The sequence below is a fragment of the Zootoca vivipara genome, chromosome 9 (genome assembly GCF_963506605.1).
Source record: "Zootoca vivipara chromosome 9, rZooViv1.1, whole genome shotgun sequence".
NCBI lineage: Eukaryota > Metazoa > Chordata > Lepidosauria > Squamata > Lacertidae > Zootoca > Zootoca vivipara.
The window spans coordinates 15581385-15607825 of record NC_083284.1 but is presented as its reverse complement, the minus strand read 5'-3'; the positions used below and the strand labels follow the sequence as shown (position 1 = coordinate 15607825).

At 43.4% G+C, this 26441-nt stretch overlaps 1 protein-coding gene across 1 annotated transcript; it reads left to right on the top strand.

Moving 5' to 3' along the window:
• Positions 1–1199: 1199 nt before the first annotated feature.
• On the top strand, positions 1200–24716 carry LOC118083605 (broad substrate specificity ATP-binding cassette transporter ABCG2-like). The gene is made up of 15 exons (XM_060278439.1): positions 1200–1381; positions 3358–3417; positions 5084–5198; positions 5429–5581; positions 6242–6399; positions 10232–10383; positions 10698–10802; positions 12283–12524; positions 16532–16614; positions 18086–18175; positions 19089–19213; positions 20142–20296; positions 21284–21373; positions 22699–22799; positions 24053–24716. The coding sequence occupies exons 1-15, from the start codon at positions 1200–1202 to the stop codon at positions 24198–24200; spliced, it is 1959 nt and encodes a 652-aa protein (XP_060134422.1). The 3' UTR covers positions 24201–24716.
• The last annotated feature ends 1725 nt before the right edge of the window (positions 24717–26441 follow it).

Sequence of the window (26441 nt, the reverse complement as noted above, 5' to 3'; positions counted from 1 at the left end):
CTAAGAAGTGTGGGATATGCACTGATTTGCAAAAACTCGCATGAGCTTTGTGCAAACAAATTGGGATTAATGCTTGCTGCCATATAACCTCCCTGCAAACTGTTCTATTTCTTTGCTGGAATTCCCATGAAGAAATAACCACTCACTGCATCAATATGACAAACTCTCTGGTTACAAAAGCTATAACAAATCAGAATGGATGGGATAAACCTCTAGGATAGCACACACATACACACAAACTAACACAAATACCAAAGACAGAGGAACTAAATCAGTGAAATGGATAGGTATATGGCACACATGATTCAATAGAAATCCTCAAAATCAACCAAGAGCTATTATATTAAAAAAAATCTGAGAAATATTTGGAATGTTGGAAATCTCTCTGTATATCTTGGTTTGATAGGATATCAGTCATTAAAATGAATATGCATCTAAACCCTGTTTTTGCCCATAAATATTCCTCTATTCAAGGAATATGTATAAGCAAAACCAATATTTCCCCCTTCTTTTATTTTCTAAAATTTGCAGATAAAAATAGATAAAAGTGAATAAATAATCCCGTTATCATTTTCTTTTATTAATTTTAGATAAATAGCAAAAGCTCTTATTGAACTTTATATAGTCAAAGAACCCACATAGAATAGCAGCAAAAAATTTATTCCTTAAAAAAGTAGAAAGAGGAGTGGGGGTGCCTAATACTGTATTCCAGGCTTCCTCAACCTCGGCCCTCCAGGTGTTTTTGGCCTACAACTCCCATGATCCCTAGCTAGCGGGACCAGTGGTCAGGCATGATGGGAATTGTAGTCTCAAAACATCCGGAGGGCCGAGGTTGAGGAGGGTCAAGGTTGAGGAATCCTGCTGTATTCTGCTTTGTTGTTGTTGTTGTTTAGTCATTTAGTCGTGTCCGACTCTTTGTGACCCCATGGACCAGAGTACGCCAGGCACTCCTGTCTTGCACTGCCTCCCGCAGTTTGGTCAAACTCATGTTTTCTGTATTCTGCTACCATGCAGCAAAATATAGCTTCTGTTTAGGATCCATTATTTCCAGTAAAACAACAGAAGCAGAAAAACATTCTCCTGAATAAAGAATTTTAAAAAAACTGTTAATGAGGGGCAGCTTGGAGCCACCTAAATTTTGTTGCTTATATTGTCTGTGTTCATATTGTCGTTTACAGGGATAAAGCTCCTCCGGAAAGATGGCTCAGAACCCACAAGTTGGCATCGCCATGTCCGAGACCATTACAAACGGCATCCCAGGCAAGAAGCAGATGAAACCCAGCACAGTCAGTTTTCACAACATCTGGTACAGGGTGAAGACAAAGTCTGGCTTCATAGGTTGCCGAAAAACAGTTGAGAAAGACATTTTGAGAGACATCAGGTATGTATTTCTCAGCCAGAATGTGCACTCACTTTCCATGTGTATGTGTGTGTATACTTTGAGAGTGTCCCCTGTGTTTCTCCTACATTATCTTAGTAATCCTTACAACAGCCCTGTTATGTAGGCCAGTATTATTATCTCCATATTACAGATCAAGGGCAGTGCCTAAGGCCACTGAGTGCGTTTATGAAGGATGAGTGTCAAATATTCTGATAAACCAGCCACAACCAAGTTCCTTACCTGCTGTCTTAGCTGTCGGTAGAGACCAGATCCTGCGAAATCCACTGGGAACTTGGGTGATATAGGTTAGGAAGAGGAGACTGCAATGGTTGAAAAGGCTGGTTTCAGGGTTCATTGCACTAAGCCCTTTCAGTGGACAATTTTTGCCTTAAAAAGCACAGGTGGAGGAAAGGTGGCCCTCTGGCAGCTAACAGATCTTCTGCCTAAGATGGCATGGGGAACTTTCTGTGGGAATTGCTGGATCTAAAATGGCAGCCACCGCTGTGGAAATCTGCCCGTGTTCGCTTATTGACCTATGTCGGGAAGAGAAATTGATCAAGCAAACACGACTGCGGTTTCCTGTGGTTGCAAACGGTGCGTAATTGACTATGAAGTTCAATGCTACATGAGAACAGGCAGTAATATGACTATAATTAACCAAATTACATTGCTCCCTGTGTGAAAGGTAACAGGGGGCCACACCCTAAGGAATATTTGGTAGCTTGCCCTTAGATAAAGTGAAATAATGTGCTACGAAAGCAGTCGCTATTATCCCTAGGGACCCATAGGGTTGATTTGTAAGTTTCAGGCGTCCCTGTGGATCCGCGATCAGTGCTGCATTAACTCTAGGCATCCCTCCCGCAACGTGTGATCGACTCACGCATGACCACATACACATGCAGTGCTGGGAATAAATAAATCGATTCAGACTTGGAATTGGCAGCAAGAGTGCTGGAAGAGTCCTTGTGGCTTGCGAGGAGACCCTCCCTGGAACCTGAAGATTACTTCAGTGCGGGCAGAGGAAGCCTTGAAAAAACCGGAGGCACAGCTGGAGGGAGAGAACTTAATTATACCACATTGCACTCATTGAAGTAAAGGTGCAATACAACTGTAATAAACTGTAATAAACCCAAAGATAGATGTTGTGTAAGTTATGCTGTAACTGCCGCAATAGTGTTAATTGCAAAAAATTGGAAGGCCGCTAATGTTCCGACAAAAGAAGAATGGCAAGAGAAATTATTTAATTATTATAATTTGGCTATAAAACACGAAAAAAAAATTAAAGGAATAAAAGAGGATGAATCAAAAAAATAATTGGAAAGCATTTACAGATTATCTGCAAATTAAAGTAGAGAATTTAAATCTCAACTCTAACATTTAAAGGTTCTATTTTGAAAATGTAAAGTGTTAACTGTAATAGGGTAAGAAAAGATCGAATTAGGGAAGTTGATGGATATGAAGAATAATATGAAATTATTGTAAATGTTAAAGTAAGGTATGTAGATTAAAAAAGAAAAAAAGCAGAAAAAAGGGATTAGTTCAGACCAGGTTGAGAAGTCGCAGGGAAGGGGAGGGAGGGAGGGAGGGAGGGGGTTGTCGAGGGAAGGAAATAGGACAACTGTAACACTTTTATGGCTGTAATTTGTTTTTATTGTGATCAATTGTAATTGTTGCGATATATAATAAAGTTTATTTTATTAAATAATAATAATAATAATAATAATAATAATAATAATAATAATAATAATGTATGTATGTCTGTATGCCATCCTGAAGGGGAGCTTGTCTAGCATTGCCGCTGTAATGTTCACTCGCAGGGGCATGTTGAGAATATTGTACGGCAGCATTTTTAAAGGCCTCCAACCTTTTCAAACCCAGGCTTCACAAATCAATCTGCGGCTTAAGTTTGACTAATAGATGCAATGTACCGAAGGCGAAACAACTCACAAGAAATGTGCTGGTTTTGTGTGTTGCAGTGGCATAATGCGGCCTGGACTGAACGCAATCCTGGGGCCAACTGGCTGTGGCAAGTCTTCGTAAGTCTCGTGGCAGTGAGCAAAAGCGGCTACATGTTAACTTGGCCCTAATTCATACCCTTGACTAAAAGAAAGCCCTCCAGGCAGAAAACATGGCTTCATATATTGAAGCCCAGAAGGGTTCATAGTCTGGTCTTAAATAATTTTGCTGGAGGATCAGCCTGTTCCTGCAATTCTGGTATAATGTTGTGAGCATGTCCTCAGTTATGTTTCTCAGTGGGACTAGCTAAACCAGGGGTCCCCAGACTTACCGCGCGGCGGGCCGGAGGGTAGGGGAGTGCGCGCGCAGCGGGCCGGAGGGCGGGGGAGTGCGCGCCCGTGCGCATGCGCACACGCACACGGGCGGGAAAAAAATCGCCGAAAATCCTTTGTGCGCATGCGTATGGGCCTCCCCCGACCCGGAAGTGCACCAGAAATGACCTCTTCCGGGTCGGGAGAGGCCCATACGCATGCGCACAAAGGATTTTCGGCGATTTTTTGCCGATTTTTTAGATCGTCGCTGCGCTGTGCGCTGCGAGAGCGGGCGGCGGCAGCGGGCGGCGGGGGTCGTCGCGGGCCGGATTGGAAGGCCGATTGGGCCGCATCCGGCCCGGGGGCCGTAGTTTGGGGACCCCTGAGCTAAACGATGCTGAATGTACTATTATGGTCTTGACAGAGCCAGACAGAGGAGCAGAGCAGTCTATAACCTGTGTCAAGACATCTGTGTGAACAAACTGCAAGTTATGTCCAACACACAGGGCTGGATTCATCTACCCTGTTCTGCTAGCAGAAGCCGGCAGAAGGCCTCCGGCTAAAATCATGGGGATTCCTTTCTTCCCCGTACGCCTCCTGCACGCACACGCACACATACGCACACACACACACAATCTATTATGGAGGACTGGGAGACCGCCCAGAACAGCACTGGAGGGGAGGGGAGAAGAGGGGATATCATCCCATCGTGTGATAGGGTGTAATAGGGTGTGTTGAAATTTTCAACTTTCAATTTCCCCAAACGAGGGGAAAAGGTTGTAATGTGGCTTGGGAATTCAAAAGACATTTTGGTTAAATTAATAGAAATTAGTTTTTTTCTAGGTACGTAAAATGATAGGCTTCAGGAGCCAACACCATCAGTACAGCATGAGGCTCTTAATCTCAGGTTTGTGGGTTCGAGCCCCATGTTGGGCAAAAGATTCCTGCGTTGCAGGGGGCTGGACTAGATGACTCTCATGGTCCCTTCTAAGTCTATAGTTCCATGAATTTAGTGGTCTGTGCTTTTTAAAATAAAAATCTTAAATAGCAGCCACACCTGGGAAAAGCAGAATCAGATCAGAACCATTGTGGGGGGTGACGTTACTCCTTTCCCTCCATACCTTGGGCCTGATGAAAATCCTCCCCAGCTATACTTTTGCACTGGAGAGAAGCTTTCCTCTTGTCCACATAGTTGCTTTTGGAAAGGGTTGGGATGAGTTATTTCCATTAAAATTGTGCACAATCAAATCCAGTTTGACTCCCAGTGCATAGCTGTCAAGTTCTCCCTTTTTTTAAAAAGGGAAATTCCCTTATGCTGAATAGGCTTCCTCGCGAGAAAAGGGAAAACTTGACAGCTATGTCCCAGTGTGCTTTAACAAAAAAAAGTTGGGTGGGTGGGTGTCGTGGGTGATGTAGGTCTGCCTTTTTCTTCTAGACTACTGGATATTTTAGCCGCAAGGAAAGATCCCCATGGCTTGAGTGGAGACGTTCTAATCAATGGAGCCCCTCAACCTGCCAATTTTAAATGCATCTCTGGGTATGTCGTGCAGGTAAGCCACCGAAAGTCTCTGACTCTGTTTGTTTCACCCTTTACAAAATCCAGTATTAAATCAGCATTGCCCAGTGCAATGCATAGCCCAGTTTGCTTTATGCAAATGTTGCAGAGCATGGAATAGAGAAGGTTTGCCTGGAGCTGCGTGCGTGATTTGTGGCTTTGGTATGTGAACTGGAGCTCCCGATTTGTGTTGCGTGTCTATCTGTTTCCTTTGGATTTGTCCAGGATGATGTGGTCATGGGGACTTTGACCGTGAGGGAGAACTTCCAGTTCTCAGCTGCCCTCCGATTACCGAAGACTGTCAGGGAGCAGGAAAAGGAGGATAGGATCAACCAGATCCTCAAGGAGCTGGGCTTGACGAAAGTGGCAGATTCAAAGGTAACAGTTCAGTGTCTGTGAACAGGGTGCTGGATAAGATGGGCTATTGGCCTGATCCAGCAGGCTCTTTTTTAAGCACTTTCAAAACAGTCAGACAGTATCATCATTGCTTCTCCGAAACTACCGGTACGTCCAACATTTACTAAATTCTGGGAGAAAAACCTATATCAACAAGGTACTACGGAAAAAAAATAGATTTTCAGAGGTGAATGTTCTTTTGAACAATATACCCGTTGCATTGAAATTGACAACAGGACAGTGAAAATGGATTCTATGTGCCCTAATGGTGGCCAAGAGATTGATACTGATGGATTGGAAGAATAGAGACATACGATTCCTCTTAATCAATGGCTTGACAACATGACAACATTTGCAAAATATGGATAGCTTATAGACACAGACTATCTTTGAATACAACAATATTTGAAATGAGTTTACACAGAATATATTAGGTTATTGACAATTATATGTGTATTAGGATAATAAGAATATACACATTTGTATATTAATGTATGGTATATGTTTTTTTTCCATACTCACTTTCTTTTTTCCCTTCTCTATCATTATAAATGAAATTATTTTAATCTTTAATATTTTAAACATTATTTATATGGCATCATCGATGAACACAATATTGTTCAAGTTCTTGTTTTGCATTAGGTTGGAACCCAGTTCATTCGTGGCATATCGGGGGGAGAGAGGAAACGGACCAATATTGGCATGGAGCTTATCACCGATCCTGGAATCTTGTTCTTAGATGAGCCAACCACTGGATTGGATGCCAGCACAGCCAATGCTGTCCTGCTACTCATGAAAAGGTAATTGCTAGGAAAGGTACTGCATGTCTTTGGCTGTGCATGGCATAAAAATAATAGCACTTTCTTCAGCATCGATGCAAGGAAATGTGATGCCCAAAGTATGGTTCTTGTGTGAGCCACTGGGATTTAGTGGATAGGGTTGGAATTGGGCTGGAGAGAACACCTGTGTTCAAAGTTCTACCGTACTTAGCCATGTTATTTATGCTAGGAAACAACAATGCTTGCAATAAGTTACCTGAACCAGTGGGAGGGGTGGAGAAAGGCAACCTATTATTCCCTTCCTGATTCCTTCTTAATGAACTGCTTGTTGATATATTGATTGCTTCTCATGCTTTACTTCTTTCCTGCTTCTCCAAATCAGTTATTGTTAACTTGGTTCCATGTTGGCCACATGTAAGCTTGAGCTGACATGTGGCTTTGTTTTTGCCATAAGTAATAAACCTTGCTTTCGTCTTTCAACCAGCCATCAGTTTTACTTGACTATTAAATTCTGCACTTCACTGCACTATATACCAGACACCACAATTTATTTACTTAAAATTATTTATGTGCCACCGTACATACAATGTATTGCAGTGATTTCCAAATGTTAAAACACAACAGTAAACCAATTACTTCTCTAAAACCAGTCCAAAAAAAGTAAAAACAATATAGCAAAACAGCCAGAAAACATAGGATGTGGTAGTCAGCTTTAAAAGGTCAGATGGGACAAATTGTTTTGTGCAGAAAAGTGGTATGAACTTCTATTGGTAGGTACGATTGCAAAAAAGAGGGCCAACCTAGCTTCCCCATGAGATGGAATCCTGAGCAGGGCATCATCGGAAGATCTTAAGTGCCAGGAAGTTTTGTATGGAAGGCGACATTCCCCCTAGATAATTAAGACCCAAACTGGTTAGACTTACAGGGTGAATTTGGGTCAGTCTCTCCCTCTGAGCCTGCCCCATCTCACAGGTTTTTGTTGAGCTAGGGGAACCCATCTGTGCTTTCCCCAGGTACTTTGAGAAAGAGTCATATACTGTACAATAAATAAATGAGGCTTTGTTAAATAGGTTTAGTGTTTTTCAGAGAATCAATCTTGGATACAGTAACAGCACTTGATTTTTTTGGGGGGGAATGTTAGAGTTCTTTGATGGGACTTACAATACTCGCAGCCTCATAACAAGACAATAATAATTTATAATATAATAATAATTTATTATTTATACCCTGCCCATCTGGCTGGGTTTCCCCAGCCACTCTGGGCGGCTTCCAACAGAAACATTAAAATGCACTAATTTCTTAAACATTAAAAGCCTCCCTATACAGGGCTGCCTTCAGATGTCTTCTAAAAATCTGGTAGCTGTTTTCCTTTTGACATCTGATGGGAGGGCATTCCACAGGGCAGGCGCCACCACCGAGAAGGCCCTCTGCCTAGTTCCCTGCAACTTGGCTTCTTGCAATGAGGGAACCGCCAGAAGGCCCTCGGAGCTGGACTTCAGTGTCTGGGCAGAACGATGGGGGTGGAGACGCTCCTTTAGGTATACTGGACCGAGGCCGTTTAGGGCTTTAAAGGTCAGCACCAACACTTTGAACTGTGCTCGGAAACGTACTGGGAGCCAATGTAGATCTTTCAAGACCGGTGTTATGTTGTCTCGGCGGCCGCTCCCAGTCACCACTCTAGCTGCCGCATTCTGGATTAGTTGTAGTTTCCGGGTCACCTTCAAAGGTAGCCCCACGTAGAGCGCATTGCAGTAGTCCAAGCGAGAGATAACTAGAGCATGCACCACTCTGGCGAGACAATCTGCAGGCAGGTAGAATCTCAGCCTGCGTACCAGATGGAGCTGATAGACAGCTGCCCTGGACACAGAATTGACCTGTGGGGAGAGTACGGTGATAATAAATGCTGCTGAAAGAGTGGATTAGGCCTTGTGGACTAGGTTCCTTTTTGTCCTGCGGCTCACCGGACATTGGGGGATTGTAGCCAGCCTTTAACAAGCCTCATTTTTCTGGAGGTGTGCAATGCATTCATAATCTCTTCCTTCACAGGTATGCAGTTGAGCAGGTATTATGGAAGTGCACAAGCAGGCACACTTCAAGAAGTACTAGTAACCTAACAATATATTAAAAAAAACCCTTAACCCCACTCCCAAGCCGTTTCTGACAGCCTACTCCCAGGTTTAGCTTGCCATACAGCAAAGCCAGTGTTAGAAACTGAGATATGAAAGCTAGGAGCTAAATGACACCTTAAACCTAGGTTATGAGCGCAACGAAATGTCTAGGCACGCTTTTTTTAATAACAAGAATACAAAGCTGAAAATGAAGGAACGGCAGCTAAAATATTATGTCCGTTTTTCACATGGTCTAGTCCAGGGGTCTGCAACCTTTAAGACAAAAAGAGCCACTTGGACCCGTTTCCGAAGAAAACAAACAAACTGGGAGCCGCAAAACAGGGACGTAATTAGAAATCAGAGGGCCCCATAGCAAAATTTGCTATGCCCAATAATCAATGCCCCAAAATGCCATAGAAAATTAATCAGGGCCCCAGTGTACCATAAATCATAATCAGTGCCTGATGTAAATAATAATTAATAATGAGGGCCCAATGTCATCCTCGTCATTATAAAAATAACTTTGAGTTTGGGCTGCCTTGATTACTGGGAATGGGCACCAGCAACCACTGCCTTATGAGTTTGGGCTGCCTTGAATACAGTACTGGGAATGGGCAAAACTCTGACTCCCTTATTAGGACACCTGTATGGTTTCATGTGTGTTGCTCCCATCAAGTGAACTTATAAAATTTCCTCATATTGAATCAACCCATTGATTAATACATCTACCTCAATCTCCTGACTAGGCCGGCAGGAGGCCACAGGCAGGCCGCAGGCAGGAGCAGCAGCAGCAAACACGCGCTCCGAGCCCGCAAGCCTTTTCTGCTGCTGGGCGGGAAGAAGCGCGCCCGTTTAAAAAAATAAATAACTCCGCCCCCGCCTCCCGTGAGCCTATTGGCTGCAGCAATGCAGCGGGGAGGGGCTGATGCAGGGAGGCATTGCGTCCTTTTTGCACAGCGCACGCGCACAGCGGAGTTGTGGACTCTGGTAGGCGCCGTGCGGAACGCAGGAGCACAGCGCGCCGCCGCAGCAGTGTGCTCCGGTGGCGGTGGGCACCGCGCGAGTGTCTGGCGGGCGTGGCGGGCGCCGGCGCATGGCTCGGACGCCTCCTCCCCTCGTATCCGCTCCGGAGCCGCAGCCAAGGTGTAAAAGAGCCACATGAGGCTCCGGAGCCGCAGGTTGCAGACCCCTGGTCTAGTCCTTCCCCTGTCCACCCCCCTAATATTCTTAAGAGGGTCTCTTCTCTAGCCTTCAGAGAGTAGCTGGAAGTGGGGAGGCAGGAAAAGGGCCTCCTTTCCTTCCATTTTGCAGGTTTAATCTAAATTCTTAGGCGCAGTTCTGCACCCAGAGCTCAGAAACCACTCATGCTAATGAAATTCCCCGCCACAAAATGTGCCCTAGAACAATGGGAGTTTCGAACATGGAGCAGAACTGAAAAAAGGCAGAAGCTACTGTATCTGTTGGGCCAAATTGGGGGGGGGGGGTGAAATCAGCTTGTCAGCTAGAACACCGAACATCAATATTCAGTGCCCATTATGGAAGTAGTCATAGCTACTGGGCTATAGAGAAGAGGTGGGGCAACACAGAGAGAGGTGGTCTCTTCACTTTGCACAGCTGTATGTTGAGAATTTCGATCTATGATGAATTGCAGGGGTTTTTTTAGCTTGCAGATTTTGAATGAGTAATACTATGTTTTACAAAACCTTAAGCCGGTTGACACCTTTCTTACTGCCTACTCTGTTCAGGATGGCCAAGCAAGGGAAAACAATAATCTTTTCCATCCACCAACCTCGCTACTCCATATTCCGACTGTTTGATAAATTGACCTTACTGGCAGCAGGAAGGATGCTATATCATGGACCAGCTCAGAACGCCCTAGAATTTTTCAAATCCAGTGGTAAGGTTTCAGAAGACTCTCTACTGAACATAGTGGGGGCTGCTATATGTGAGCATATCTCCCCATTGTTGTTTTGTTAAAGTCAGCTCAATTTGGCTTTGCCACAGGGGAGTGGGTTGATATATTTATCACAATAGCCCAGTCTTGAAGTTACCAGAGCATGGGTGGCTGCAGGCTGTTTGATAACCTGGAGACCTTTTGGGGTGGGGTGGGGGACAGATCTGAATATTTTGAATACACAATCCCAAGTACTTTGCAATACATTTTCACCACCTGCTCATTGAAAGACCTGCAAGCATTTTATTTCTTTGTAGGTTACGAGTGCGAACCGTACAACAACCCTGCTGACTTCTTTCTGGATGTCATTAATGGAGACTCGACAGCTGTGGCTTCAAACAAGACCGGTGAAATTGAAATAGGTATGCAAAACACAGTTTCTTTCTTAGAGTCACTGCGTGGTGTGCTATATGAAGAGATGCATTCTGCACTGATTAGCTTTGCCATAGAGAAATCGCTCCTGTACGATACCATTCAGAGACCATTGGTTTGCATAGTGCTGGTGCCAGCACAACAATCTATACAAAGATCATACCCATGTGTTGTGCAGATGATGGCATTCAGTCAGCATTCACGCCTACCTCCCACTGGTACTGATACATGGTGAAGTCTCAGCACCCACAAGTCGACAAAGCATAAGACCCTGAATCTCAGGGTTGTGGGCAAAAGATTCCTGCATCACACGGGGTTGGACTACACCCTCGTGGCCCCTTCCAGCTCTACAGTCCTATGATTCTATAAGTAACTGTTGGATCAGAGCAACAAAGGGCTGGTTTCAAACCAGCCTGACAAGGAAGCTCAAATCCTGCCCAGGCAGCAGTGAACTGCTGCTGAGCCACCATTGCATCCAGACCCCCGTCACTCATGCTAGCAGGGGCATAAGTAGGCATAAATCCCTGTGCGAGCCTGGAGTTGGTGCAGCAATTGGACCTGATGCTGTCGAGTGATGGCAGTTGGGTTGGCTGTGGAGCTAGCACATCCTGGGCCTGCTTAGCCCCTCCCTGCCTCATTTTGGTACTTTACTGCTTGTGTGGACCTGCTAATAGTTCTTCTGTCCACTCACATGCTTGGAATGGGAAACTGCCCTTGTAGAGTGACTCCGGCATTACTCTGTGGCTGGAAGACACTGAAGGCCTCCAGTCAATCCAAAACCACTTCATCCTGGCACAAAGAGGGTTGGGATTGCAGTCTAATGGTCTAGGACCAGGATACCTGGAAGATTGCCTCCTATCATACAACTCTGGTCATTCCTTAGGGTCGTTGGGCCAGGCTGAACATGGGACAGGGTCTTCTTCTCTGTCACCATGTCTTAACTTTGGAATGTCACCTGAGAGATCAAGTACATGTGAAAAGCATCTAGGTGTCTTAGTTGGACCACCAATGCAACATGGCTGCAAAATGAAGAAGAAGCTATTCCAGTCTTAGGCTGCATTAGCAGACAAATTCATGGAAGATCTACTTATCAACAGCTACTAGGCATGATGGCCATGCTCTGCTTCCACGGTCAGAGACAGTAATGCTTCTGAATGCCAGTTGCTGGAAACTGCAGGAGGGAAGAGGGTCCTTGTGCTTGAGTCCTACTTGTGGGTTTCCCACGGGTATCTGCTGAGAACAGGATGTTCGACTAGGTGGGCAATTGAGGTTCTTCCTGTGTCCATTTCATTCAAACAGCGGACAAAACTGAAAGCGAAGAGCCTCTTTGGATGGTATGAACCCTAGTCCACAAAAGCTTATGTCGTATAAAGTACAATACCAGGCTTTTATGTTTTGTATTTTGTGCTCTAGCTCAACTCCTATAGATCCAGAAGACCATGTTAAATGTATTTCCCCATCTCTCCAAAGATAACATTGACGAACACATCAGTCATGATAAGTCACTGGCAGAGAAATTGGCAGAGAAGTATTCCAGTTCCACTTTCTACCAAGAAACCAAAGCAGAATTAGAGAGGCTGACTTCGGTGATCCAGAGGCAGACCTCTTTCCGACAAATCACCTACTCCACTCCCTTCTTTCACCAGCTCAAGTGGGTCTCTAAACGCACGTTCAAAAATCTGCTAGGCAACCCGCAAGCCTCCATAGCACAGGTAATACTAGTCATTTAAAGTGCTTTCTTCATTAATCTACACCCCAGTGATACAATACTTGCACCGACTTGTGCAGCTGGTGAGTTACTGCTGTGCGCATGTTGATTGCACAAGAAAGAAGCTTGGGCTATTGGGGGCTTCCAGGTGGAGAAAATGGCAGAAATAACAAATGGATACTAGAATGCACCAGTGTTTTCCCATAGATGCTGGAATATTTCACCAGGTGTCATGATGACCACCCACATTTTGTTTTGGGGATGGTAGTTGCCCGACTATATTGGATGATGCTCACCTAAACCATTTCTTTATTTATGAGATTTGTTTCCCTCTCTCCGTAAAAGATGCAACCATTAAATACGGCAAGGGAATTAAAAACAGAACCAATAAAATGAAGCGGTTAAAATAAGCAGCATCTAAACCAGTAAAAACCAGCAGCAAAAACAAGAGGTTCCATGACATTCACACAAGCCACTAAAACTAAAATTCCTAGGGAAACGGGTATGTTTTGAGTTGCCACTGGAACAACTGTAGTGTAGGCACAGTGCTATTTTTCTAGAAAAAGAGGCGGCAGAACTCAGCATGAACTCCTCCCTTGTTCTCTTGTAATGGCAATGGGGCCTACCTGAGAGGTGCCAGAACTGAGTTCCAGTGGGAAAAAAGCCCTGTGTAGGTGTCATCCATACCTCTGTGGGAAGAGCATGCCAAAGTCTGGGGGGGGGGCAACACAGAGAAGGCCCTATCTTGTTTTACTTGTTTTGAATAACCAGAAGTCTCTCTTTTAAGTTTCTTGTTTTCTGTCTCCTTCCCCCTTGCCACAGGGTTTTCTGTTCATAGACTTCAGAATAATTAATTAATTAATTAATTAATTAATAGTGGCTATCCTGGTCTCCAGCTCCATATTAGGAAGCAGCACCCATTTCGCTGAGGAGACCTACATATTAGGCCAAAAATACATACTGTACTGTGTCTCATGGTTGGCCCCTACACAGAGGGCAGGGAAAGAGGGCGTTGGCTAAAGCAGGAGATAGGAGGATGCCTTAAGGCAGGGGTCAGCAGCCTTTTTCAGCCGTGGGCCGGTCCACCGTCCCTCAGACCATGTGGTGGGCTGGACTATATTTTGAGAAGAAATAATGAACGCATTCCTATACCCCACAAATAACCCAGAGATGCATTTTAAATAAAAGCACACATTCTACTCATGTAAAAACACCAGGCAGGCCCACAAATAACCCAGAGATGCATTTTAAATAAATGGACATATTCTACTCATGTAAAAACACACTGATTCCCGGACCCTCCGCTGGCCGGATTGAGAAGGCGATTGGGCCGCATCCGGCCCACGGGCCTTAGGTTGCCTACCCCTGCCTTAAGGGAAGAGGAGACTGGCTCTGAGGGCGAGGATCACCTGGAAGAGGCTTGGTCGGGGGAAAGTGACAGGGAGGATGAAGAGTGCCGGGGGGGGGGGGGAGAGACCTTGCAGAGAGCAGCAGCAGGGACTCGGTGGAATGAATATGGGACCGGTGGAAGAATTGATCAAAGCAAGCAAGGAGCCCAAACGCCCCTCTCCCCACCACTACTGTTAGGAGGGAAGAAGAGTTTGGCTGCATGCACATAGCAGCTTGGAGAGAATGACAGCTAAACACAGGTGGGGAATGTCTGAGGGAATGTGGGAGAGAGTTCCAGCTGAACCTAGGTGGAGAACGCCTGAGGAAATGTTCACAGCTGTGCCTGGCCAGGCTAAGTTGGGGCTGGAATAATAATAATAATAATAATAATAATAATAATAATAATAATAATAATAATAATAATAATAATACCGGTAATTTATTATTTATACCCCGCCCATCTGGCCGGGTTCCCCCAGCCACTCTGGGCGGTTTCCAACAAAACACTAAAATACAGAAATCCATCAAACATTAAAAGCTTCCCTAAACAGGGCTGCCTTGAGATGCCTTCTAAAGGTCTGGTCATTGTTGTTCTCTTTGACCTCTAGTGGGGGGGGGCATTCCACAGGGTGGGTGCCACCACCGAGAAGCAAAGAGCATGTGATCTCTGCACCTGCAGTTGACTCAGCTGACTGCAGCTCTCGCCCATCCCTCCACCCTGGAAGGGTGCTCAGAAGAGAGAGCGTCCCTCAGGCTGAAAAGGAAGTTCCCCACTTGGTTTTAACCCCATAGGCCTTTTAAACTGGTACTATGAAATTGACATGCTTTACGGCCATTTCCCTTTTCCCTTCATTGTTTATATAAAGGTATGCATAAAAAAGAAGAAAATTAAAAGGTTCCACGCTCCTCCTGGTCAAAAAAGTGGCAGAGGCGGGATATGATTTGAAGTGGTGAACAAGGGAATGTTGCTTATCCCAAATCAGCTTTAGGCCTGTATTTCCCCCAGCTGCATTTATTCTGAGCCCCAACAAATATGCATCTGGGTGTCCTGAAAGGGGAAGGTTATCTTGGTGAGGGGAGCGCAGGGGAGAAGAGGAAGGCCATGAGAAGGTTTAAGTTTCTCCCACCTTTAGATGTTCAGCAAACCTATTCGGCCCTTAGACGTTGGGGCTCTATAAAACATCTAATTAGATCCATTTGATTCCGCCTCATACTTTTGTTGTCCACAAGCCGAAAATCTCCTCAGAATCCTAGAATTACGGCCTTTGATTCCATGTGTATGTTGATATTATGGAGATCTCCCTTAATTGCTTTGTAAAAGCTTGACCTTGTGACAAGAATAATGCCCTTTTAGAGCTTTTTAATCTTCCAGGGTTAACGGTCCTGACTCCCCAGCCCCTCCAATCGTTTTGATCTCCCTAACCTCATTAGGAATGGATTTGAAAGGCGGTCTCCAAATGCCCTACAGTTCGTTTAGCCCTCTTTTTTTAATCTTCTCAATTGGGCCTTGCTATGATCCTTGTTTTCTACTACAATTGGCTTAGTGCTTGGATTATCCCTGACATTTGGTCCTTTCGGCAGGTTCTTAGCATCACGGTACCATGTATGGAGGGCCCTCTGTTGCGTTTGAGGGCTGTTCTTGCCAAACTGCCTGATACCATCACATTGGCCGCAGTTTTAATCATTCATACTTAATTCTTGATATGCGGTCTCTTAACCATTCTGGCAGTACCAGCCCAATACATTTTGAGTCATCCCTAGCTAGCAGGGCCAGTGCTCAAGGGTGAAGGGAATTGTAGTCCAAAAAAAAAATGGCTGGAGACTCGTTTGGGAAACCCTATTCTGAACCTATTTGGGCTGCCTTGAATCCACACCCTTCTTCAAAGTTTGCTGCATACATCATCACAGGCCACTGCCAGTTATGAGACTTACTTTATCATTAATATTATTTTATTAATGATATCAAAAATATTATTATTTCAAATGTAGATCATGCTAAGAAACCCGAGTAATAAAAAAATGCTTGGGCTGCAATTCTATGTCCCAGGCTCGGGAGGAAGCCCCTTTACATTCCAGGAACTTACTTCCGAGTAGATTTGAATAGAATTCTATTGCACTGTGTAAATAAAAAATAAAAAAAATACAACCGTGCACCCACAAAATAAATAGCAGCAGGAGATGAGACCTCAGTAAAACAGCCATAATCCAAAAAATAAAAGTCAGTTGCAAAATGTTGTTGTTTGGTCGTGTCCGACTCTTCGTGACCCCATGGACCATAGCACACCAGGCACTCCTGTCTTCCACTGCCTAAACAATATAAACAGCTTGAGCCGATTTCAAATGCCTCCTTAAAAGGAAAAAGGCACGTGTCTGGTATGCAGTTTCTCAGGCTGCAGCCGGTTTAACCTGCTAAATTCCAAAGTTCTATATGAAACCATGATAACTAATATGGTGCATGTGATGGTTTTTAGCTGCTGGAGGGTGTTTCATTGCTAATGACAACTCCAGCTTTCAGAAGAAATTCGATTTGCATTTGTCTTCAATTTTGTAGTTGACAGCTAGTGATTTTTGCACTCGATTGTATGCAATATAACACTGCTCTATATTATGTTTATATTTCAGGTCTGTGTTACCGTTTTCCTGGCATCAGTCGTAGGTGCCATATTCTATGGGGTAACGAACGATAATATTGGTTTGCAGAACAGGTGAGCAATCCGGGGGCCGTGTGATGAGAAAGTGGCTGCAGTTTTTGATTCCCCCAATAATTTTTATTTGCTATATATAAGTTACATACATACAAAAAGCAGTATATTGTACAAATAATACATATTACCTTAACTAGCATATGCAGAAAAAATGAATAGTAAAAAGAAAAATACAAAAATTACGAAAATAAAAATTAGAAAAAAAGGAAAAAAAATACCAAAAAGAAAACAGTTGACTTCCTTCCACTACTATACAGTTCCTATAATCTTTGGTTGCCTGTAATCATTTTAAACTTTACGGAGAGACAATTTGCTTACCTGTGGAGTTTTTAATCTACACTAAGCCAATCATAATTTGGGGAATCTACCTTCTTCAGAAGGGTGGCGCTGTGGTCTAAACCACAGAGCCTAGGGCTTGCCGATCGGGTTGGTGGTTCGAATCCCCACGACGGGGTGAGCTCCCGTTGCTCAGTCCCTGCTCCTGCCAACCTAGCAGTTCGAAAGCATGCAGTGCAAGTAGATAAATAGGTACCGCTTCGGTGGGAAGGTAAACGGTGTTTCCATGCCACATGACCTGAAAGCTGTCTGCAAACAAACGCCAGCTCCCTTGGCCTGTAAAGTGAGATGAGCGCCGCAACCCCCAGAGTCGCCTTTGATTGGACTTAACTGTCAGGGGTCCCTTTACCTTTACCTTACCTTCTTCATATAGTTTGTAAAGATGCCTCATACCAGCATCCTGTTCTCACAGTTGCCTGTGGGAAACCAGCAAGCAGGATCTGAGCCCAAGAGCACACTCTCCCCTCCTGTGGCTTCCTGGAACTGGAAGCATTAAGAAACATTGGTGCTTCCCATTTTGAAGTTTGCAATTTAGCTCTGTCACTTTAAAAAGACAGCCTGTAAAACAGGCTTCCTCAAACTCAGCCGCCCTCCAGATGTTTTTGGTCTACAACTCCCATGATCCCTAGCTAGTAGGACCAGTGGTCAGGGATGAAGGGAATTGTAGTCTCAAAACATCTGGAGGGCCAAGTTTGAGGAAGCCTACTGTAAAATAAAGACTATTTTCTGCTTGGCCTTTATACATCTCTTTTACTGTATTCTTAAACTGGATAGGACTGCTAACCAGTCAGTATCTTACTGTTCTGTCTTGTAAAACCAGGCGATGGCAGCTCCTCCTTTAAATTTCTGACTCCCTCCCCTCCCAGCTTTGCTGCCATTCCTGCAAGATTAAGTACTTGCCCTTCCCATTCTGCCTTGACTCACCTCCCAATGGACTAGTATCTTTAACATAAATTGGCAGCTGTAAAGGCCTGTTTTCTACCAGAAATGGAGGTTCTGGCGAGGCAGTGGTGATGAGAACATGGGATCGTCCAAGGATGAGCTTGCTAAAGAAGTGGGTTTTGGGGAGGAAAGAGGGTCCTTTTTGCAAATATCAAATATTTTTTCGACAATCCTTATTCCCTCCCCCCAATAGAATTGGTGCTATGTTCTTTATGACCACCAACCAGTGTTTCAGCAGCATTTCCGCTATTGAACTTTTTGTTGTGGAGAAGAAGATATTTATGTAAGTAGAACACTGCTGAACAGGCAACACTGTATTGTTGTTGTTATTATTATTATTATTATTATTATTATTATTATTATTATTATTATCATCATTATATTTACCTTATTTATTTGTTTATTTATTTATTTCAAGAATGATCTTTCTTACCCGCCCTTCACCATAAGGTCCCAGGGCAGGTTGCAATTTTAAAACGCAATATTAAAACGAGTTCAAAACATATTAAGAGTCACAGGAATAGGGTGGGTCCTAATATTTAAGCCCAGGAAAAGAATGAGACAGAAACTACATAATGAAGGTCTCAGATACACCTCTGTGGAGAGGTAATTTTATAGTATAGGGAGTTTTATTTAAATGTTTGGTGTTTTATTATGTTTTTATATCTGTTGGAAGTTGCATAGAATGGCTGGGGCAACCCAGCCAGATGGGTGGGGTACAAATAATAAAATTATTATTATTACAGCATAGGGTCACACCTTCTTCCAGGCCACTCCCCCCAAAAAAAAACCAAGCCTGAGGGTGGTGAACTACCAGGAGTTCTACCCTATGCTGATCTTAACACCCAAGAAGTTCTAAAGGGAAGGAGGCAGTCTTATAGTCTAACCCAAACTACAATTTCTAGCCTTCCCTGAGAAGAGGAAGTAACTGTTTTACATCTCTGGTCTGCATGACCCCAATGTATATTTTTCTGGCAGATATTTTTTTAAAAAAACTATTTAATTCCTAGCATGTTTTCTTGAAAGACTGATAAATAAGACTAAACAGATGTAATTTTTTTATTGGTTTTATTCTTGTAATGGCAACCTCAAAGTTTCGCCAAACTCCATACAATGTATCTCGGTTGTTTATTGTGTGAAATTATTTGAGTACTTCACAACTTTACCTGGTAATATTGTACTGTTTATATTTGTAGACATGAGTACATCAGTGGATACTACAGAATTTCTGCATATTTCTTCGCAAACCTAATTGCTGATTTAATACCCATGAGGTCTTTACCAAGCATTATCTTCACAAGCGTTGTTTATTTCATGTTAGGTAAGTCTGTTGTCTTTGAAGCTATACAACAGAGCTTGCCATGTGGGTCCTGCAACAAAATTTTGCCGTGTGCGAATGCTCCTGTTCAGCTTTCCAGCCCATCAACCCTACACACTAGGATATTCCATCCCTCCGTCACCAGGGCTTTTTTTTCAGCTGGAACTTGCCAGAACTCGCACCTCTCAGGTGGGCGCTATTGCCATTATAAGAGAACAAGGGAGGAGTTCATGGTGAGTTCCGGTTCCTCTTTTTCTAGAAAAATAGCACTCTCTGGCACCCAAATCAGGTAGGCATCATTTCATGACCGCTGCCATGCTTCGCCCTCATTGAAGTGTTTTGGAGCTTTGTCTTGAATTTAATCCCTTTTGTTTCTCCCACTCCCCTACTTTTTCCATATTTCTGCAAACCTGAGATGTACAAGGGCAGAGTGGGATGGTGGTTTCAGCCAGCAGGTTTATTGCTGGTGAAACCGCAGCCACTCTGCCTCCAGTGCCTGGCTGCAGATTGTTGCTTCCTTGGTGCGCTAGGTGCTGTTTGCAGAGGGATTCTGGAGGCAGCTGTTTCACCCGCAATATACTGCTGAGTGAAGCTGTCATCGCAGTCCACCCCTTATATCGGTCCAGGGCGATATATCGCCCAGGCCTATCCCGAAGGCCAAGTAATGTCTGAATGGGCCATTGGCAAGTCACGCTCTTTCAGCTTTCCACCTAAAACTAGAAAAATATAAGCAACCTCATATTATTCGTTGTAAAGCTGCACAAGGAGTAGAAAGCATTTCGCCCATGCAGACGTTATTAAATATAAGGATGCAACTTCATGAAAATAAAGTGTATGCAAAGTTTATGATGCCTAATAAACTAGTAACATGGTACAATGTTTGACTGTATCTTTTTCATCAACAACATGCCTTTTCTTTTCAATCTCTAAGGTCTAAAGCCAACAGCAGAGGCCTTCTTTATCATGATGTTTACTCTGATGATGGTATCTTACACAGCGACTTCTATGGGGCTAGCAATTGCCACAGGACAGAGTGTCGTGGCTGTAGCAAATCTACTCATGACCATCACCTTTGTTTTTATGATTGTGAGTATCCTTAAATGGTTGATAGGAAGTTGCTGGCATTGCAGCAGCTAGGAAACTGAATCAGGTGGGTGCCCCCTTTTTTTAATAACTAAAATTTTATTGCCGGAATCACTTTTTATTGAGTTTTATAAACAAGGACCATAGGAATAGTGAACAATACTAATAAATAGACCAGGTTTTCTCATGTCATTTGTCTATCACAAAACTAGCATAATAAATTTGCAGTATGATCTACAACAGGCATCCCCAAACTGCGGCCCTCCAGATGTTTTGGCCTACAACTCCCATGATCCCTAGCTAACAGGACCAGTGGTCGGGGAAGATGGGAATTGTAGTCCAAAACATCTGGAGGGCCGAAGTTTGGGGATGCCTGATCTACAACATAGGGTTCATTATTAGTGGTCAACGTGTAAGTTCTTGGTTCCTGAATTGGTTTAAACAAAAACAACGGGGAAACAGGATAGATCAGAGTTAACAGATAACATTCAACATCACATAACTAAACACCTAATCAGGAGCCCTTGTGGTTGAGCTTAGATTAAGTATGAGTAATGGTCATTTTTCCTCTTATGTTACCTATGAAACAATATAAAGTGTTGGTAAATTGATGGACGTGGGAGGGGTTTCCAAAGTGAAGCTAATACTTTATGTTTAAATTTAGAACAGTCAGATTCAGCCAAATGCTGATGGGGGGGTGAGATTGTTCGTTTTCTGGAATACTGGCATATGTTATGGAATTAAACCACACTGGAGTAAAGCCAACTTTCTTGACCTGTCCATGTGTCAACCATACTTTATTTGTTAAATCTTTCAAGGAGGGCTGATTCCCAAACAGTTTTGTACCAATTGCACAAGGTCTTTCCACTGTCTGGTTATGTTGCATCTCACTCCTTATAAAATGGCTCATTAATTCTTTATTATGTAAATCCAGATAGTTGACTACAAAGCATCATTGGATTAAATTTTTAATTATGGTTTTGTCTGCAGATTTTCTCTGGGTTGTTGGTAAATCTCACCAGTATACAGCCCTGGCTTGCCTGGCTCCAGTACTTCAGTATACCTCGATATGGGATGGTAGTAAGTGCTTCATGCAAATAATCACTCCCCCCCCCCCAAAAGTAACTACAACAGAGCCTTGGTGAAAGACAAACTAATCATCTTAAGCCCTTGGAAATTCTGCCCCATAATTACAGGCATATCTAAGGTTACAGTCGTAAACATACTTGCTAGAGAGTCTGCCCACTGAATGTAGGTCATACTCCTGAGTAAACATGCATAGAATTGTGTTGTAAGATCCAGTGAAAGCAAAAGGACACATCACTTTCAACGTAATCCTGAAGCTGTCCGCAATGCCTAGGTTAACAGCTGCCCCTAAAGTCGACCTGGGCTGAAGCACTTCATGGACTGCTGGAGCATTTGACTACAAAGTCATTTAGAATCATAGAATCGAAAGAGTTGGAAGGGACCACAAGGGTCATCTATATTCCAACCCATTGCAATGCAAGAATCTTTTGCCCAATGTGGGGCTTGAACCCACGACCCCGAGATTAAGAGCCCCATGATCTACTGATTGAGAAGTCCCAGCTGTAGTAATTGGGGCTGAAGAATAGCTTCCTTTATACTCACCACCACAAAAAAGTCTACAGTCTGGGAGCCACCAATTTCAAATAAAACCCTACCATTATGTGGCTGTAAATAATAATAAACATGCAAATATACTGTATATGGCACTTTCCCCAAATGCTCAGAGCATTTCACATACAACCTTTGTGTTCCTTACAACAACATTACTCCCATATTTAACCTGACCCAAAACACCCACCCACCCCCACTCACACATGAAACAAAGACCACCATAGCCAATAACAAATGAGCAATCATACCCTAGGCCAACTCCAACATCCCTCACCACCAAAGGAACATAAGCAAACAGCAGGGAACCACAACAAGCGACACTGACAAAAAAAAACCCCACATACATTAAATAAAATAGAAACATCGTCACCTGACCCCATCCCCACCCATCTTTCCCCATCTACCTCTTTTTCCCTTTTCTTCCCAATGTCGCAACAAATGAAACTGATCTGTAAAAATGTTACGAGAGACATTGCACATACTTTTGTAAATCAAGAAAATCTTTAATTAAGAAAAGATATTACTCCCATATTGCAAACGGAAGAGGGAATGTTGAATGGTAATGGCTTGTCTGATATCACCCAACAAATGTCATAGCTGAAGTGAGGACTAAATCAGCAAAACAAACTCACAGCTCATTTTCTATCCTATACTAGCTAGAAAAGAACAGTCTGCACACTACAACATTTTTTACATGAAACTACACTGCAACAACTCTCTAGCTGTTACTATGCCTTTATATCATTTTTTTCTTCTTACTTTCAAAGGCACTGCAGGTTAATGAACTTGCTGGTCTCAATTTCTGCAATATAAGCATGAATGAAAATTGGAGCAATTCTAGCTGTACAGAGCTTAGCAAATTACAGATGTAAGTAAAATATTTTTTCATTCCAACTAGATCTAACCCAATTAGCGGGAGGCACCTACAAAGCCCGAGAGTACTGTTCACATTAATACGACGACTGCGTTCAGACATACTGAACCATAGTTTAATGCAATGTGAATGGATCTAGGTGAGCCTTGGGTTTCATTTGCTTCCCTGTCCCCTCCAAAAATGATCATTGTTTTGGATGCCTCCCAGAGGAAGAAAGGCATTAGAAAGAAATTGCTATGTTACTGTTTTGACACCACACTCTTTATTATAGCAGTGGCACTATGAATGGTTTTAGCCTAATCCCTTTAAATGAGGAATTCTAGAAACCCCTGAGCCAAATCAGGTCAGGGGGACATTTCACTATATATATATAACTTATTCCATTAAGTACATACAAAAAAACAGCTGTCTTAATTGCAAATTAATTCATAACCATGAAACTAGGATCATGCTTACTGCCCACTTGTATGCATATGGAAAATCCACGCACAGTCTGTAAGCTTTTCTTTTCTGTGCTGTGCATTTTGCAGAATTTAATCTTGGTCATTCTGGATGGCCCGATGGAACATAGGAAGTTGATTTATACCGGGGGTGGGTGGGGGTGGCTGATGTAGTCTCACCGCCACTGCCCAAGCACATCCCTTCCCCCAAATGATCCCACTAATTTTGCAGTAATGTCAAAAGAAGAAGTTAAAATTATATACAGCACTGGGGTTAGGTGGAGAAGTTTTTAAATCTGCCAAACCCAGTACCCTGATGGGAAGGCAAATTGCCCATTCCTTGGTCATCAGACTGATCATCTGTGGAGTGCAGAGGGGTCAGTATCCCTCCTCTTCAGCTGACCAGATGAGGATGGAGGTTGTGTTCTGTGTGGTGTCTACCTTCATTCTTAGCCAAACCTACTGCTGCCATGTGGTCCCCAGAGTGTTGGCTAAGGATGGGTGCACCCTTAGGCCAAAAAGCTTAGCTATCCTTGTTTTATAATGAATCAGACCAGTGGTCCATCTAGCTCAGTGCTGTCTACACTGATGGCAGTGGCTCTTCAGTTTAAGATAGGGAATCTTTTCCTGCTCCACTATAGTAGATGCCCAGGACTGAAATTGGGACTTCTACCATTGGGAAAGGGCTACATGTTCTTTCTGTGCTAAGCTGCAGTCGCTGGCTACTTCTGGAGGGGAGGGGAACACTTATAATACGTTGCAATTCTAGGATTAATTCTCAAAGCCTCTACTTGCATTTCTTTGTAGATGCACTGGAGAACAGTATCTCAACAGCCAAGGGATCAAACCAACTGCATGGGGCTTGTGGCAGAACCATGTTGCACTTGCTTGCATGACCATAACTTTCCTTACGATTTCATACATGAAGCTGTGTTTCATGAAAAAGTTCTCTTAAAAAGCAGCAGCTTGGAAAACAGATTTATGATCCAGCTCTGCTCCAAGTAGCAGAGCTAAAGGAACGACTATTCTCTTCTGTTGACAGCCTTATTTCTTTCTTAGAACATATAATGGAGAAAAACATTGGCAAACGTCTGCATTTGTAGTGCACAAAAATATTCTCTTTCAAGATTGCTATACTCATTTAGTGGCACTTCCAAATGCAATCAGGCAAATGCCTCAACAGTTATTTGCAACCAGCATGCATGATCCAATCAAGACTGACCACTTGTAAGCTCTGTAAATTTCAGTCGGAGAGAGTTCATCATGTGTTTAATTCTCCAACAGAAACCAATAGGATATGAAGTGTTTAAGTTTGGTGTCCATACACTTGGCATGGTGTTTGGAAAGGAGAGGCTGTCGTGCATATTGTTGCACACAGACACAGGCAACTTCCTTTTCAGACACTGCACAAAACATTGACATCGGGGTGGAGGACTTCATGCGTTTATTGAACGTGGTGCTAGTGTGTCATGTGAAAACCCATTAAGTGTATCAGATATGCAAAGCAGCATATACTAGGATCTCAACAAGGTTTGCTTTATTAAAAAAAAGAAAAGAAAAGCAGCTTGGGGAGACAGGGTGAATGTGTGTAGAGATTAAGTGGGACAGGGAGCTGGGAGAAAGGATGCTCCTTGTTTTCATCACTGCAGGTTACGCACCCCCCCCCCCCCGGCTTCCTATCCCATACCCACTTTCATTTAAATCAGAATTCAAGCTATTATTTCATTGCATGTAGTTTGTGAAATATCTTCTTTCTCTCCCCCCTGCCCCAAATAGGAGCTAGTCAAGGAATCAGCATATCTCAAATTTAATTTAGAAATGCTTTTATTTAGGGCATCCTATGAATGGGAAAGATTTGCATATGAATTGTAACCAAATAGTTGAAAAATAACTTCTTATTATACACTTTATGAAAAGGATCGTGTTCCTTGAAGTGCAATCAGTTACAGATACACAGTATTATGGTTAATGATTTTTTTAAAAAAATAAAAATGATAAATATTTCCTTTCTGTTATGTAGCCTCTTTGCCCCAATCTGAGTTTAGGTTAGGGGGCAGAACCTCATGAGCTGAGTTGGAGCCTGAATGGCTTACAGCTTTATCACTTCCAACTCACCCTCAATCTACTTTCATCTCTGCTGTGTGCTGATATTCTTACTGAAGAGTGTGGGCCTTAGGGAACAAGGGCAGACTGTCATGTTACACTTGTACAGCATTTTGTTTCTGTAGGAACCCTGAAAATAAACAAACAAATAATATCAGATGCAGTGAATGTGTTTTGGTTTCAGCCTTTTCAGACACAGGCCCCACCTTTTACACATACATGCGTTTGGGGACCCATTTCTTAATCTTAAACCATATGTGGTGGTAGTGCTCCTGTTGAGACCCACCTTGGATCAGGCTATGTATGACCCAGTAGCTGGCCCTGACCCACCAGTTGAAGACCAGTGAATGAGTGCAAACTGCTGCTCCCTAAAACAGTGGAGCTGCAAGCTCTGGCCATTTGGGTGGAAGTTCAGGGCTTCCCACTCATCAAAATGAGTAAGGTAAAGGTAAAGGTACCCCTGACTGTTAGGTCCAGTCGCGGACGACTCTGGTTGTGCGCTCATCTTGCTCTATAGGCCAAGGGAGCCGGCGTTTGTCCGCAGACAGCTTCCAGATCATGTGGCCAGCATGACTAAGCCGCTTCTGGCGAAACCAGAGCAGCGCATGGAAACGCCGTTGACCTTCCCGCCGGAGTGGTACCTATTTATCTACTTGCACTTTGACGTGCTTTCGATTCGAACCGCCGTCCTTCAGATCGGCAAGCCCTAGGCTCTGTGGTTTAGACCACAGCGCCACCTGCATCCCTTCAAATGAGCAAGAGTACTCCCAAAAAGCACCAGGTTGGGTTTACCACATTTTGAAGTACCATTTAAAGAGCAGTCACCACCATATAAGTCTGATTGGAGGTCTTGTTGTAGTGTTAACTTCTAGGTGCTGACTGCTTTGGTCTTTGGTTTAACATAGATAGATAAAGATACAGATATATAAGGAGACAACTCTCTCTTTATGTATCGTGAGAGCAAACGGAACACATTTTAATTAACGCTGCAGTAACTAACATACCCGTATATTCCGGCGTATAAGACGACTGGGCGTATAAGACGACCCCCAACTTTTTCAGTTAAAATATAGAGTTTGGGATATACTCGCCG

What these genes read in the sequence shown, in the direction of transcription:
- LOC118083605 (XM_060278439.1), top strand. Translation starts at nt 1,200, where the DNA reads ATGGCTCAGAACCCACAAGTTGGCATCGCCATGTCCGAGACCATTACA. An exon ending in CGTTGTTTATTTCATGTTAG is followed by an intron (nt 19,214 to 20,141) that starts GTAAGTCTGTTG and finishes TCAATCTCTAAG; the next exon opens with GTCTAAAGCCAACAGCAGAG. An exon ending in GAGCTTAGCAAATTACAGAT is followed by an intron (nt 22,800 to 24,052) that starts GTAAGTAAAATA and finishes ATTTCTTTGTAG; the next exon opens with ATGCACTGGAGAACAGTATC.